This window comes from Habropoda laboriosa, unplaced genomic scaffold, assembly GCF_001263275.1.
Source record: "Habropoda laboriosa isolate 0110345459 unplaced genomic scaffold, ASM126327v1 scaffold67, whole genome shotgun sequence".
NCBI classification, from domain to species: Eukaryota; Metazoa; Arthropoda; class Insecta; order Hymenoptera; family Apidae; genus Habropoda; species Habropoda laboriosa.
In genome coordinates this window covers 3,183,584-3,196,894 of record NW_017100242.1, presented here as the reverse complement: position 1 = coordinate 3,196,894, position 13,311 = coordinate 3,183,584, and the positions used below count along the sequence as shown (strand labels likewise).

General features: G+C 34.9%; 1 protein-coding gene across 1 annotated transcript in view; it reads right to left on the bottom strand.

Annotated features, from left to right (window-relative positions):
• Nucleotides 1–654: 654 nt before the first annotated feature.
• The window catches only part of LOC108571915 (microtubule-associated protein tau), a 14,877-nt gene continuing 2,220 nt past the window's right edge, over nucleotides 655–13,311 (bottom strand). Inside the window, exons 2-9 of the mRNA XM_017934073.1 lie at nucleotides 10,376–13,058; nucleotides 10,016–10,062; nucleotides 9,594–9,768; nucleotides 7,299–7,507; nucleotides 6,578–6,763; nucleotides 3,467–3,511; nucleotides 2,724–2,885; nucleotides 655–854 (exon numbers count right to left, since the gene is read on the bottom strand). Coding sequence (XP_017789562.1) covers nucleotides 774–854; nucleotides 2,724–2,885; nucleotides 3,467–3,511; nucleotides 6,578–6,763; nucleotides 7,299–7,507; nucleotides 9,594–9,768; nucleotides 10,016–10,062; nucleotides 10,376–13,058 — 3,588 coding nt within the window. The 3' untranslated portion in view covers nucleotides 655–773. The remainder of the gene's footprint in view (nucleotides 855–2,723; nucleotides 2,886–3,466; nucleotides 3,512–6,577; nucleotides 6,764–7,298; nucleotides 7,508–9,593; nucleotides 9,769–10,015; nucleotides 10,063–10,375; nucleotides 13,059–13,311) is intronic.

The window sequence follows — 13,311 nt, the reverse complement described above, 5'->3', positions numbered from 1 at the left end:
CGTTTAGGAAGAGTCTTGGACGCATTTTTTCAATCTGAAAAAGTGTCATGAACTTGTCTCCTTTCATTTCAACAATATCCTCTTTTAATAGCCGCGTTCCAACAGTTTTACAACATATTCTCCACCATTTCTTCGTTCATTCTCTCTTTCTCTCTCGTGACAGAACTTTCGCGATTGTAAAAACAAAAAAACTGACTGTTAATTAACGATATAATGGGTGTTTTTGCGGAGATAAATACGTTAATAGAGTAAAATCATTAGCGAGTTTTTGCAGGTAGTTCTGCCATGGTCATTTTAGACACGAACATAATTCTGTCGCACACGTTATTGATCCGTAAGGGCAAGCACGTATGAGAAAGAACACCCTTTTTGCCTCTCACCGCGCACATATTTCTCTTCGATTAAATGCCACAAGTTGGTCGAACAAAAACAAGTTTCTCCTTAATACAGAAAAAATAAAGAAAGAAGCAACTTCCGGTCGTTGATCGATAATACAAAACGATCGCGATAAGAAAAATCGAAATCGATCTGTATTGCGATTAATTGACTTAAAAAGTTGATACACTACGGAGTGTCTCACACGTTCAGATTAATTTGAACAGATTTCCTCTCGTTTCTCTGTATAATACACGTGTGTATTATTCAGACTCCGTGAAACAATCAGCGCGCTGCCCTTCGATTGAGAATGATCGCGGGGAGGAAAGAAAAGTAGGGGTGATTTAATCATACGTAAGTGAGAAGGAAATCGGATCTAGCGGTGGAGTTTTCGTGATCTAGCATTCCTGGTTGAGGTTCTCGTCCGAAGTTGGTAGACCGTTGTTGCCAGCGTCGACCGTGCCAGGAGGCACAGGGCTCTGCGGGCACAATACACAGGATTAAGGTGGCCCATTAACCTTAGCATTACAGTCTGGGTCACGTTAACCCTTTGAAGCACCCTAGCTTTTGCTTTTTTTTTTTTCACCGATCAATGTATCATTCGTCGTCTGTTTTTGTATCGACTGTTCATTCGATATGTAATTTCGGCGTTTATTTTGCAATCAATATTGCGCCAATCGCATCGTGTAACTTTTCTTTTTTTACGAAACACGCTAATAACGAGATAATTATAATTTAAAAATTGGACCAAATATATTTAGATTTTACTTTTCTCGGAAATATTTCGAACGAGTGTGCGTGTTGACAATAGGATAATTATAGTTTGATCTAAGTATTTTTGGATTTTACTTTTTTCAGAAATACTTCGACTGAGTTGAAAGTGCTTCTTTTTTTTAATTAAAATTGGCATGAAAAATTGCGAGAGTAAGTATTTGAATATTTGTTTTCGGATATGAAATTGTGGGAGAGATTTCAAGATCAAATTTGTACATCTTTATTCATAAAACAATGGCGTTTGTTAAGACGAGTTCAACGAGGTGCCGCATAAGGTCACTCAATGTAGCAGAAGGTCATGAATTAGCGAGATCCCAAGGAATTAGGTCAACCTAAATGATCGTATTACGGACTCGAAGCAGAGCACTTGCGATCAGTATCTGCTAAACTGTCTGTTCGATTGTTGCCTTTGTGACCTCCTGCTACATTGAACGACGGCACATCGTTGAACTTGTCTTAAAAATTGCTATCGTATTATGAATAAGATGTAATTTGAAAAAAAATTAAGCAAATTTTGAAATCTCCTCTATAATTTCATATTAAAAAAAAAAACAATTTATATCACAAAATGTCCCTGTTTGCACCAAACAATTTTGTTAATAACAACGGTCTACGAGATATTTCTGAGTTTTGAAGGAAAAGAAAATTACAAATTGCTATTTTGCAGAAAATTTTTGAAAATAGTTGTAAAATAATTGTAATTTATTTAGTAAATTTAATGTATTAAATATATTGAATGGTACCAGTTCAATTCAGTTGTTTCCAAGCACAACAATTATAAACTTCTTGTTTGCATTTGGAACTTCAGTAAATCTTACAGATGAACGAAGGAAAATACAATTGTTCTTGAATCCCGGTCTCGTTCGAATATGTTCTTTCTTACGTTGAATACAGCAATATTGTACAATGAAAAGTGTATGTGCAAATAAATATAAAAGCAATTAAAGTGCGCCTCAAAGGGTTAAGCGACCATCAAGTTCGTTTTAATTGCAAAATACTCAAACTTTCTTTAATCTATAGCTGTTTTTTAAGCATAATTTTACACAACTTACGACTAACAAAACAATTTCAGTTAAATAAAATTACTTTTATTGAGATTAGATTGAAAAAAATATTTCACTTTGGCACAACTCCTCGATATAACGTAAAATTATTTTATAAAATAGAAATACTGTAAAGATAATTGTCATTAAATTATTGGTACTGTTGTCGTTATACAAATTTTGAAATATGAAATAAAATGAGAGAAACAATAGATGAGTATCGTCTTATTGGTCTTTTCTTGTCATAAAAAAGAATTATATATGTATAGAAGATTGTAGAGAAGCATGCAATGCGTGTCGTCAAGCTTTTTTCGTGATAAATAGTGCAAATATAAGTGATTAGACAAAGGATCTTAAGAAAGTTGATAAAATTTCGAAATTCTACAAATAAAATAAGAAAAAGATTTTTAAAAATCCTTTTAACCGATCATTTGAATATTTTCAGTCATTTAAGAACGAAATTATAATTATCGCATGTCTTTTGAAAACGAAAATTTTTTAAATTTATCATTTTCTTTGAATATATTATACCTGGGATCCACTGCCATTCAGACTTTCTACGTTCGAACCAGTTTGTCGCAGATAATCCTTATCGTTGAATATCTTTTTGTCGCCACCCCCTGGTTTATGTTTCACATTATCCAAAGATCCAATTTTACTCTCAGCTTTGATATCGATTTTCTGTGTTTGGATCTGAAAAGAACAACAGAACGTTCGTTATTCTACAGCGATTGCAAAACACTGTAAGCATTTTCAATCGACAGCGCAAAATGTGTAACTGAAATTTTTGTAATTTATTATTAAAAGCTATGATTAACATATAAACAATCTTGATGAGAAGAACCTTACTGCTTGATAAATTTGTCTTTAACTTCAATTCTCATTGAAGGCCTTTTGCATTGTGCTTTCTGAACTAACGATTTGCTTTAGCAATAGACATGTAACTAATTTTAAAACATGCAGAAACATGCTTTAATTTTTGTCAAAAAGGAATTCACTTACTGTAAAAATAGAATATTCTAAATTTCACGAGCTTACTTCGTGTTTTTCCAAATAGTAAGTGAAAAGCGAACGAATCTTAATTTAAACGACAGTGACTTTTAAGCCCAATTGATTAGCTACTTAAAAATTTCGATCGTGTGTCCGTTAAGTTTAGCGACAATACCGGGAGAATGAACGATAAGAAAGATACATTGTAGGACAATGTGTACAGTTACCTTGAGAAAGGATAACTAAAGCTAATGTTTCATAAAGTGATTATTTGATATACTTACGTCGTTGTTTGTATCCTGTGGCGTCTTAGGTGGTGTTGTTGATGACTGAATGCCAACAAACAATAATGACTTGTTAATAGTTATGGGTGACAATACATGCGACAACAAAGGGTAATCATTCGCTTAAACCAGAGGGTTGTGTGTTTTAATCGGCGATTCACAGAGGTCCAACTGGTCCACATTTGTAAAAAGATATTTTATTATACAGATCGAGTCACCTAAATCGTTACAAATGAACATTTTCCAACAATTTCAATTTTAACATTCCAAAATTACTTTTATGTTTTTTTTTCACGAAACACTAGATTTTTCATTTTACAAAGATGATAAAGGTAACAAATTACTATTCGCTGTCCAATACTGTAAAATTCTAATTTGTATCTTGTATCGAAGTCAACATTTTTGTAATTTATGCACAACCTATCAATGTCAGGTTTACTACAATATTTTCACTATATTTGACTATAACATAGTATTTGTCGTCATTAGTGAGTAGCAACGGTAACAATAGTTACTATTATTAAATCGATTTCTTTAGCAAAAAAGAATTTCACATGTCGAAGTTGTTTGAAATCATTGAATTCGTCTTTGTACGTCTTAATTAGTGCTGTCCATGGGGAAGCCCCTTAACTACTCTTACCCTTCGAGATTTGAAAATTTCACTCTTTCTTCAAATCACTCTTTAAAACTGTGTTAAAAATGTGTAATAAAAAAGGAACAGTAAAATTGGACATGAGTAAAATTAAACATTTGAGCACTGCTCTGTATGATCACAAGGTAAAAAATACAGCATGCCATTTAAGAAAATAAGAGTAACCTTGAAATTTCAAAATTTATATCAATTCAAAAATACTTTACACACCGCAAACATGCCTCTTGTAACCATGAAAGTTCTAGCTCGATCATTTAGGAGACCTTCATTCGTCGTAATTTACGTGACTCATTTTGTATACTCAAGATTTCCCCGTATCAAGGCAAATTAGTAAAGATATTATATCGAGAATGATATAGAATATTAATAATTATTTCTGTCGAATTAAGCAGTTTACTGGTCCACATTTGTAAAAAGATATTTTATTATACAGATCGAGTCACCTAAATCGTTACAAATCAACATTTTCCAACAATTTCAATTTTAACATTCCAAAATTACTTTTATGTTTTTTTTTTCACGAAACACTAGATTTTTCATTTTACAAAGATGATAAAGGTAACAAATTACTATTCGCTAACTGTCCAATACTGTAAAATTCTAATTTGTATCTTGTATCGAAGTCAAGATTTTTGTAATTTATGCACAACCTATCAATGTCAGGTTTACTATAATATTTTCACTACATTTGACTATAACATAGTATTTGTCGTCATTAGTGAGTAGCAACGGTAACAATAGTTACTATTATTAAATCGATTTCTTTAGCAAAAAAGAATTTCACATGTCGAAGTTGTTTGAAATCATTGAATTCGTCTTTGTACGTCTTAATTAGTGCTGTCCATGGGGAAGCCCCTTAACTACTCTTACCCTTCGAGATTTGAAAATTTCACTCTTTCTTCAAATCACTCTTTAAAACTGTGTTAAAAATGTGTAATAAAAAAGGAACAGTAAAATTGGACATGAGTAAAATTAAACATTTGAGCACTGCTCTGTATGATCACAAGGTAAAAAATACAGCATGCCATTTAAGAAAATAAGAGTAACCTTGAAATTTCAAAATTTATATCAATTCAAAAATACTTTACACACCGCAAACATGCCTCTTGTAACCATGAAAGTTCTAGCTCGATCATTTAGGAGACCTTCATTCGTCGTAATTTACGTGACTCATTTTGTATACTCAAGATTTCCCCGTATCAAGGCAAATTAGTAAAGATATTATATCGAGAATGATATAGAATATTAATAATTATTTCTGTCGAATTAAGCAGTTTTGTAAAATAATAAGCATAAATATAAAGATGTGCCTTTCTTTCTTTTTGCGTTGAATTTAAATACATATGTCGTATTTATGATTTCGTTTGGATCATTAGTGTCTTAGAAGTGTGATTAAGATAATGAAAATATGAAAAATTTATTTTTCCCATTCTACTATACTTACATTAAGGAGGAGACATCGTCAATGGTATACGTAATAAAAGAAATTGACAACCTACACCGAACGAGCGATTTTAAAAAGAACATAGTTACAAAGAATAGCTTATCTCTTTTTTTTTTTTTAGAAAACTATGGTCATGAGTAGAAGAACTATGTTCGGAATTTTAAAGTTGTATGGTATGGAGCGACCATTTTTCTTGATACTAGGATTCTCGTTTTCTGTAAATTTCAAAATGCATGTAAATGCAATATCTATATTAACATTCTACATGCAACGTCTCCGTTAAACGATTTCCTAATTGATCAAACTTCCATTCTCGTGACATATAAAAGAGATGAGCACTATATATCGCTATTACAAACAGATAGATGTTCAAACGAAAAGCAAGCATTTAATTAGAGAAATGATTAATTGTCGTAATAACAAACACATGATGTCGAGAGAAGACGTAATAGATGATGTATGGTGTGAATAAATCTAAATTCAGAAAAGCACATTTAAATTTACAAATACAACTGTGTTTACAATGTATTAGCTTTGTCTAATGTTCAGCTAGGAAGATAAGAAAAATCCATACACAAGGATTATAGATACTAGTAATATTTTATTTATACTATTCTTTGAGTGAATTTACGAAAATATATTCGAAAGGGATGCAAAAGAATTTATGAGAAATTTATTTCATTAAAGAGATTATTTTCATACTTTTTACCGCATTTGACTTTTTTTTTTTTTTTTGTGAATTTTATTACCAATTGTTTTATACAGAATTTATTATATAGAATTGGATAATGTAAATGAATTTATATCTGTGTTAATAAATTATGATTAATTAAATACAAATTCATTTTTGCTACTGTAAGTCGAATGCACGAGTAATAAAGTATGAAACCATTAACTAATATATTAGATCTTTAAAATTTCAAATCTAGGTAAAGGGATCATTCAATTTATCTATGTTCCTAGAAGTATTCAACATTCCTAAAAAAAAAGATATATTTTGAAACAAAATTCTTACTTTAATGCTGCCGCCGCCAGGAACGTGTTTAGCATTGTCTTTGGAACCAACTTTCGGTTTTGCCTTGTCCTTAAAGTCAAGCTTTACTGTCTCTATCTTTTTGTCACCTCCACCAGGCTTATATGTGGCATTATCCAGTGATCCAACTTTCGGTTTTGCGTTCCATTGAAGCTTAACTTGAGCGATCTATAATAAATTTGCGGGAAATAAAAGTTTTCAGAAATGAAAGTACAGTATGATTCGTTAGATAACGGTAACATAAAGAATATAGGGCACGTCCTTGGTTTTGAGGATCACTACACCTCCTCTGTCTTCACGTGCCCTATATTCATTTGTGTACGGAGGGTTGCTCGGCTACGGGGATATTTTCAAATGTTAATAACTAAAAAACGAAGCCTCAAACGTAATTTTTTTACTTTTAACTTTTGTCTTATATCGGCTTCTAGAATCACACCCTGAATTTTCTTAAATTCTTCTAGGAAATTTTTCGTAAATTTCCATTTAAGAATGGATCATTTTATGTGCAAATATGTCTTTGCATTTGATAACGATAAACAATTATGTTCCAACATACAACGCGATCATGTTTAAAATTCAACGTTGATATTTCTGTGTTATAAATCGTTAGATAGATTTACTCGTGAATTCTTGAAGAGTTCAAGAAAATTTCGACGTATGACAAAATTTATAACTACAAAAGATAAAGAATTAAAAGGTTAACCTTTTTATCACCGCCGCTGGGTGTGTATTTTTCATTTTTTGCGGCGATCTTCGGCTGTGCTTTACTGAAGTCAAGTTTCCTATTCTCTATTTTCACTTTCCCACCACCTGGTTTGTAACTTGCATTATCCAAAGAACCGATTTTCGATCGTACTGTTTTTAGATTTGGAGAAGGCGCCGCCCCAACTTGAATTTTGTTCATAGGCAACTCTGCACGATTCAATAAAAATTATGAATAAACAATATGTTTAATACAAATATAATAATAATTTGAAATTAATATTATTTTATATTCCACTGTATTCTAAAACATAGTACAATCTTCTGACAATGAAATTTATCCAAGGGAACATCCCTAAGTGATAATCATCGATATTGATGAAACTTTGGTATATGATAGCACTTGTGTTCAGTGTTCTTGAAGCAGTGTTACGAATCTAAATTGTATAAATTGCAATTATTTAATACTTTTCGCTAAATACCATCGCAAATACATTATTTTCGTAAAATAGATTGTTCAGTTGTATGAGTCACACGTAGAAGTAAAGGGTTCGCCTCACGCTATTATTTCCTAATCTGCACATGAAACGGTTATGGTTAAAGCCTAGGTAATAGAGTTGGAAATAAAATAATACGTAAAATTGCACGTTTTAGAATGGTTAACGTGATAGGTTTCTTCCATGGTTTCCTGTATTTTTTTTGTTCGCTAAAAGATAGGCGCTATTTTTTCTACATTTTTGTATTTCGATGACGAATGCAAAAAGAAAGTAATCGATGCGATTACTGTACGCAGTGACAACATTACAGAATTTTTAATACGATATTTATGAATTTTCTGAATAAAACCGAATGTCACAAGATTCTTTCAGCTTCTAACTCAGCTTCACAGGTTCGACAGGCTACGCTGGAATCCAACATGCTTCATTGATTTTGAAGACCACTGAACTCCTCCCCTCTGCTGTGAGCTGCCCTATATTCGTCAATGCTGGGCGGATTGCTAGGTTTCAGGTTAATTTTTCTGTTCCTATTCAAAAAATGAAATGGAAAATTTTCGTCGTATAGAACCAACCCCTAAAATTTGTTCAACCTGTTGCCAAACATTCTGAGCTTCTTTGACGACAATAGAAATTATTCTAAAATTCACGGATATTGGCCATTCAAGGTCATTTTTCGTGCAGTGATCTACGATGAACGGAGGAGCACCACATTCTGAGTATTCACGCGTAATAGAATTGATCTCCTGCGGGGTGTATTGAGTTAAAGGGAATGTATCTGGACACCGTCTTTGAGAAAACTAGGCGACGATTGTTTATGCCTACCTTATTATTTATGCGTTTTGAAGGCGACGTGAGACGGTTGAGGAAAGGACAGCTAAGGCAGTCAAGCGGCATAGTAGAGGTTACCCTTCAATGGCCTTGAGCAGCTAAAATCTGTGAACACTAGAATAGTGTTCGCGTGTATACTAATTGCAAGAGACGATAGTATGATGTGGGAGCTTTCTTCCTACGTGTGACTCATACAATCTCATTCCTACAAAAACATTAACAATTTATTCTGTGAGAACGGTGCATTTGCGATCCACGGTTCCGTTTAAACCTTCTTTTCTAGAGTAATATGCACACGCAAATCGATCATCGATAAATAGACATTAGTTTTTAATGTTACAAACATTGTAATAATTCTTCACCGATCCAAGGCTAAGGTTCATCCCTAAAAGTCGTGGCTATGATTTCTTCTATGATTTTACATCAAAGGCCATTATCTCGCCAGTCGAGGAATCCAGTTTTTGTTAATTATCTTATAAACTATCGTATCTAGATTAACAACTGAATGTAAGTCGATTTTTTCATCTACGAACGAAGTTTTATCAAGATGTGAGGCTAACACTTCATGTGAATTCCTAGTAAAGCAGATTAACGTCGGTAAAAATTAGTAATTTTCATCAACAATATCTTCTGAACTATTAAGCATCGAACCATCCCCAGAATCGACTGTTATCTTTGTGTTCATCTGTCAGGATTAATCAATAGGTCTACGAATAGGTGGAGCTGCTGTTAAATTTATGTCAGAAAATGCAAAATGTTATGCACTATATTGCTTAACAAGAGGTTTTAAATTAAAATTTTAAATGAAACGATAACTTTTAATAAATGCATTTAAATAAAACTTTTCTTCATATCGTGTTAAAAGACTTTGAAGATTTAGAAATATTTTTGTTTTTCGTGTAAAACTTGAAGTGAAAAATTCAAAATTATGAGAACTAAATTAGTTGCATAAAATCTTCGACAATACTTACTCTTCTTTTCTTGGCCGCCTGTCGACGAAGGAGTGTCCGGAGTTCGTGGTAACGATTTGACCGATTTACTCGGCGATTTAATAGGTGATTCAGCTGTTGACCTCTTATCAACATCTTTTGATTTAGAAGGTGATTTTTTTGTCGGCGAATCCGCAACTCCATTTGTGGTCGGTTGCTGTGAAAATTAGTGGGCTATCTTACTAAATCATCGACTCGATAATTTGTAAAATATACACCGACAAAGGAAGATTACGATCCGGACGAGTACTTTTTGGACGGAATTGATCTCAAATTTGAATGTTCGATAGTAATAATAATATTTTTGCACGAATATAATGAAAATATTTGAAACCAATTCCGTTTGAAAAGCGCTAATGCGGTTACAATCTCCTTTCGTAAAACACATGAACGAAGATATTTACCGCATTGGATTGTGCCGATTCGTTCATTACACCGCCATTTTCAATTTCTGTAAAAACAAAAACGGAGGATACAATTTTTATAATCGACGTAACGATTTCGTAATGTTCAAATAAATACTGAAATGTGCAACAATTTTACGTAAGCAAATTGTGAAGCAAAATCTCAGTACAACGTGGTAACTCTGGAATTCTTTATAAAAAAGCATTAATAAAAATAAAACTGTAATATTCTACGTTTCTTTTTTTCTTTTTTTTCAAATCTATCTTGAATTTTATAACGTTAGTGCAGTGCCACGAATATATATTCATATTCACTATATACATTTTTTTCCTAAATTTTTCGTAAACATAAATAGGAACCTGGTATCGAAAACTTCTTTTCTGATCTTTCGTCCATTTTAGCGGGTGTTGGTACACGTTCAACTGCGGTTTTACATGTCTCCAAACGTTCAGATTCTGGCGTTTTTTTACCATCGTCTTTCTCAACCGTGACAGTCTCCTTTTTCTCATTGTCCGTTAATTTTTCTACGTCGGTAGAAGATTTCGTCAATTGCGGAGAAACGGACGATTGAGGACTTTGGGACGGTGAAACCAACGATCTTTGTTCTCCATTGTCAAATCCTTTTACACCTTCTTCCGGAGATTTTTCCGTTTTATTTCCTTCACAAGCAGCTGAATCATTGGCAGAGCTTACCACGTTCGACTCCGGAACGTTTTGCGCGTGTTTATCAGGATGTGAATTTTCCACGATATTTTCTTCACCTGCTTCCTTAGCCAAGTTTGTCGATTTATCGGTAGAGCTTGTAGACAAATCTTTCGATACTTCCTCCTGCGAAGAAAGCTTAAGATCTGTTGGTATTTTCTCCTTAGACTTTTCAGAAGATTCTGTCAATTTCGAAGATTCGTTTGATTCCAGTTCCTTCTGATTCTCATTTACTTCTGCTAACGTGCTTGTATGCGACTTCTCCGATTTCTCAGAAGACGCGTTTAATTCTTCTTCGTTTTCACTTTCCGCCATTTTCTTCGAGGAGTCTTCGCTCAATTTAACTTCTGACTTCGACTCGTGCTCATCTCGAGATTGCTTCTTTTTCTCTCGCGTTTCATTTATTTCTACTGGCGCGCTTGCTTCTAACGCGTTCACCGCTTCAGCTTCGACATTTAACTCGTCTTCATTTTCCTTCTTCTCCGTTTCTGCCGCTTTTTTCTCCTCCGACGCATTCAGAGACTTCGTTACAACTTTAGAATCCTTCTCATTTTGATTCACTTCCGCCGGTGTACTCACGGGTAACTTATCCGGAGATTTCAACGGAGCTTTCGACTCTTGCTTGTCTTCGTTCTGATCGAATTTCGGCGGCGAACTTTCCGAAGATTTCGATGAATTCTCGTCGATCTGCGAGTTAGCTAGAGATTTAGGTGACGTCTTTGGTTCTTGTTCTTTTTCGTCTTTCTTAGGCGATGTCTGTGGTTCTTCTTGTTTTTCATCTTTCATCGCATTCGTTGGTGCACTTCCTTGTAATTTTTCTGCGGGTTTCGACACCGTTTCCGGTTCTTTCTCCGTTTGATTTTCCTTCAACTGTTCCGCTGGCGTATTTACATGGGATTTGTCTGGATATTTAAACAGCGTTTGCGGTTCCTGACTGTTATCGCCATTTTGTTCTGTGGGTGGAACAGTGTCGTGTACTTTTTCTGGAGATGTTGGCGACACGTTCAATTTATGTTCATTTTCTTCTACGTCTGATTTCTCCGATTGTTTATCAGATTGTTCGGTAGATGCATTTTTACTATCCGATGTGACAGTTTTATCTTCTTTAGTGGCTGAGGTAGTTGAAGAATTTACTTCAGCCTGTGTCGAAAGTCTTCTTGCATTCTCTTTATTCAACTTCTCATTCTCATAATCTTGGTGGACAGCATCCACCAATTTCTTCGCTGACTCTTCCAGGGTTTCCACTTTGTCCAACGATGTTTCCTCCACTTTTCCCTGTGATTTCGCCGAAGATAATCTGTCGTTACATTCCTTCACATTAGAATCCTCGACAGATTTTTTGTTATTCAGATCTGCACTAATATCACTGACTTTTTCATTAGCCGCTTCCTTAGGCGCGGCAGGTTTGTCAATTTTTCCATTTATCGTCGCAGTTTCCGGCCTTTTCACCGTCTCAGTCGACTCCTGTTTCGACGATTTAGTTTCCGTTAATTCCTTTTGACAAGTGACACCGTCATTCGTACGCGGTGATTTCTTTCCATCCATCACAACGTCGTCGTCGTCGTCGTTTTCCACATTCTTCGACAACTCGATCTCCTCCTTCGAGCTGGTATTCTCAATCTGTTGATGCTTCTTCGAATCATCGACGTTGGCCATTTTGTCAACTACTGGACGTGGTAGCGCTGACTTCTTATCTTCTCTCTTAGACGGCAAACTTTGCTGAGGTATGTTCAACCACGATTCATTTCGTTTCAATTGTCTCTGTGCGATTTCCGGCGATCTGGCGAAACTCTCCAAATTGTACGCTTGCTGATGTATATCTCGTAGCTCCGGTCTCGGTTGTTGTTGACGCGTATTTGGAAACTCTAGTCTCGGTTGCTGATGCGTATTTTGCAGCAACTCCGGTCTCAGTTGTTGACGCGTATTCTGATACTCTAGCCTCGGTTGTTGAGGTCGGTGCACGTTTCCTTGGAATTGTTGCGCTTGATAGTTTCCAGGATGAGGCGGTCTAGGTCCTATCTGTAGGCCTGCACGTTGCACAGGCGACGGTGCAAAGCATGGATTCAGGACAATGGGTGAATTTGGACTTTGCTGGAGTGGCTTCCTCGGGAATGAACCTCCTGGTGGTGGTTTTATCGGTCCGTATGGTCTTTGTTGCACGAATTGACCCGTTGGACCGGATAGTCCACCTGGAGAATGACTATCGAAACGGATTTGTACTGGTGGCCGTCCTGGTCGTAGTTTCGTTACAGAGCCATTATTTACTGGCTGTCTGGGTGATCCGATTGGACCTTGTGTTCCCGTCCGAATGTCCGGTGATAATGTCGTGTTTGTTTTTACCTACGAAACAAGAATTTTACTCACAAAGATTCGCGGTGAACGCGACTTGCGCTGAAAATTTTCAGGAAGCAGTTAATCGGTATTCGATATTTATGATAATCGAACGAACTTAATTTACAGGCTTTCTAGGGTTTATCTTGCTTATCTTGTGTTCTATTCTGTATTTCAGCGGTATTTGTCGAATAAAATGACATATTTAACTGTGTTGCGCTCTTTTTTGACAATGCAAGTTGCCAGTTGTCAGTTGTCATTT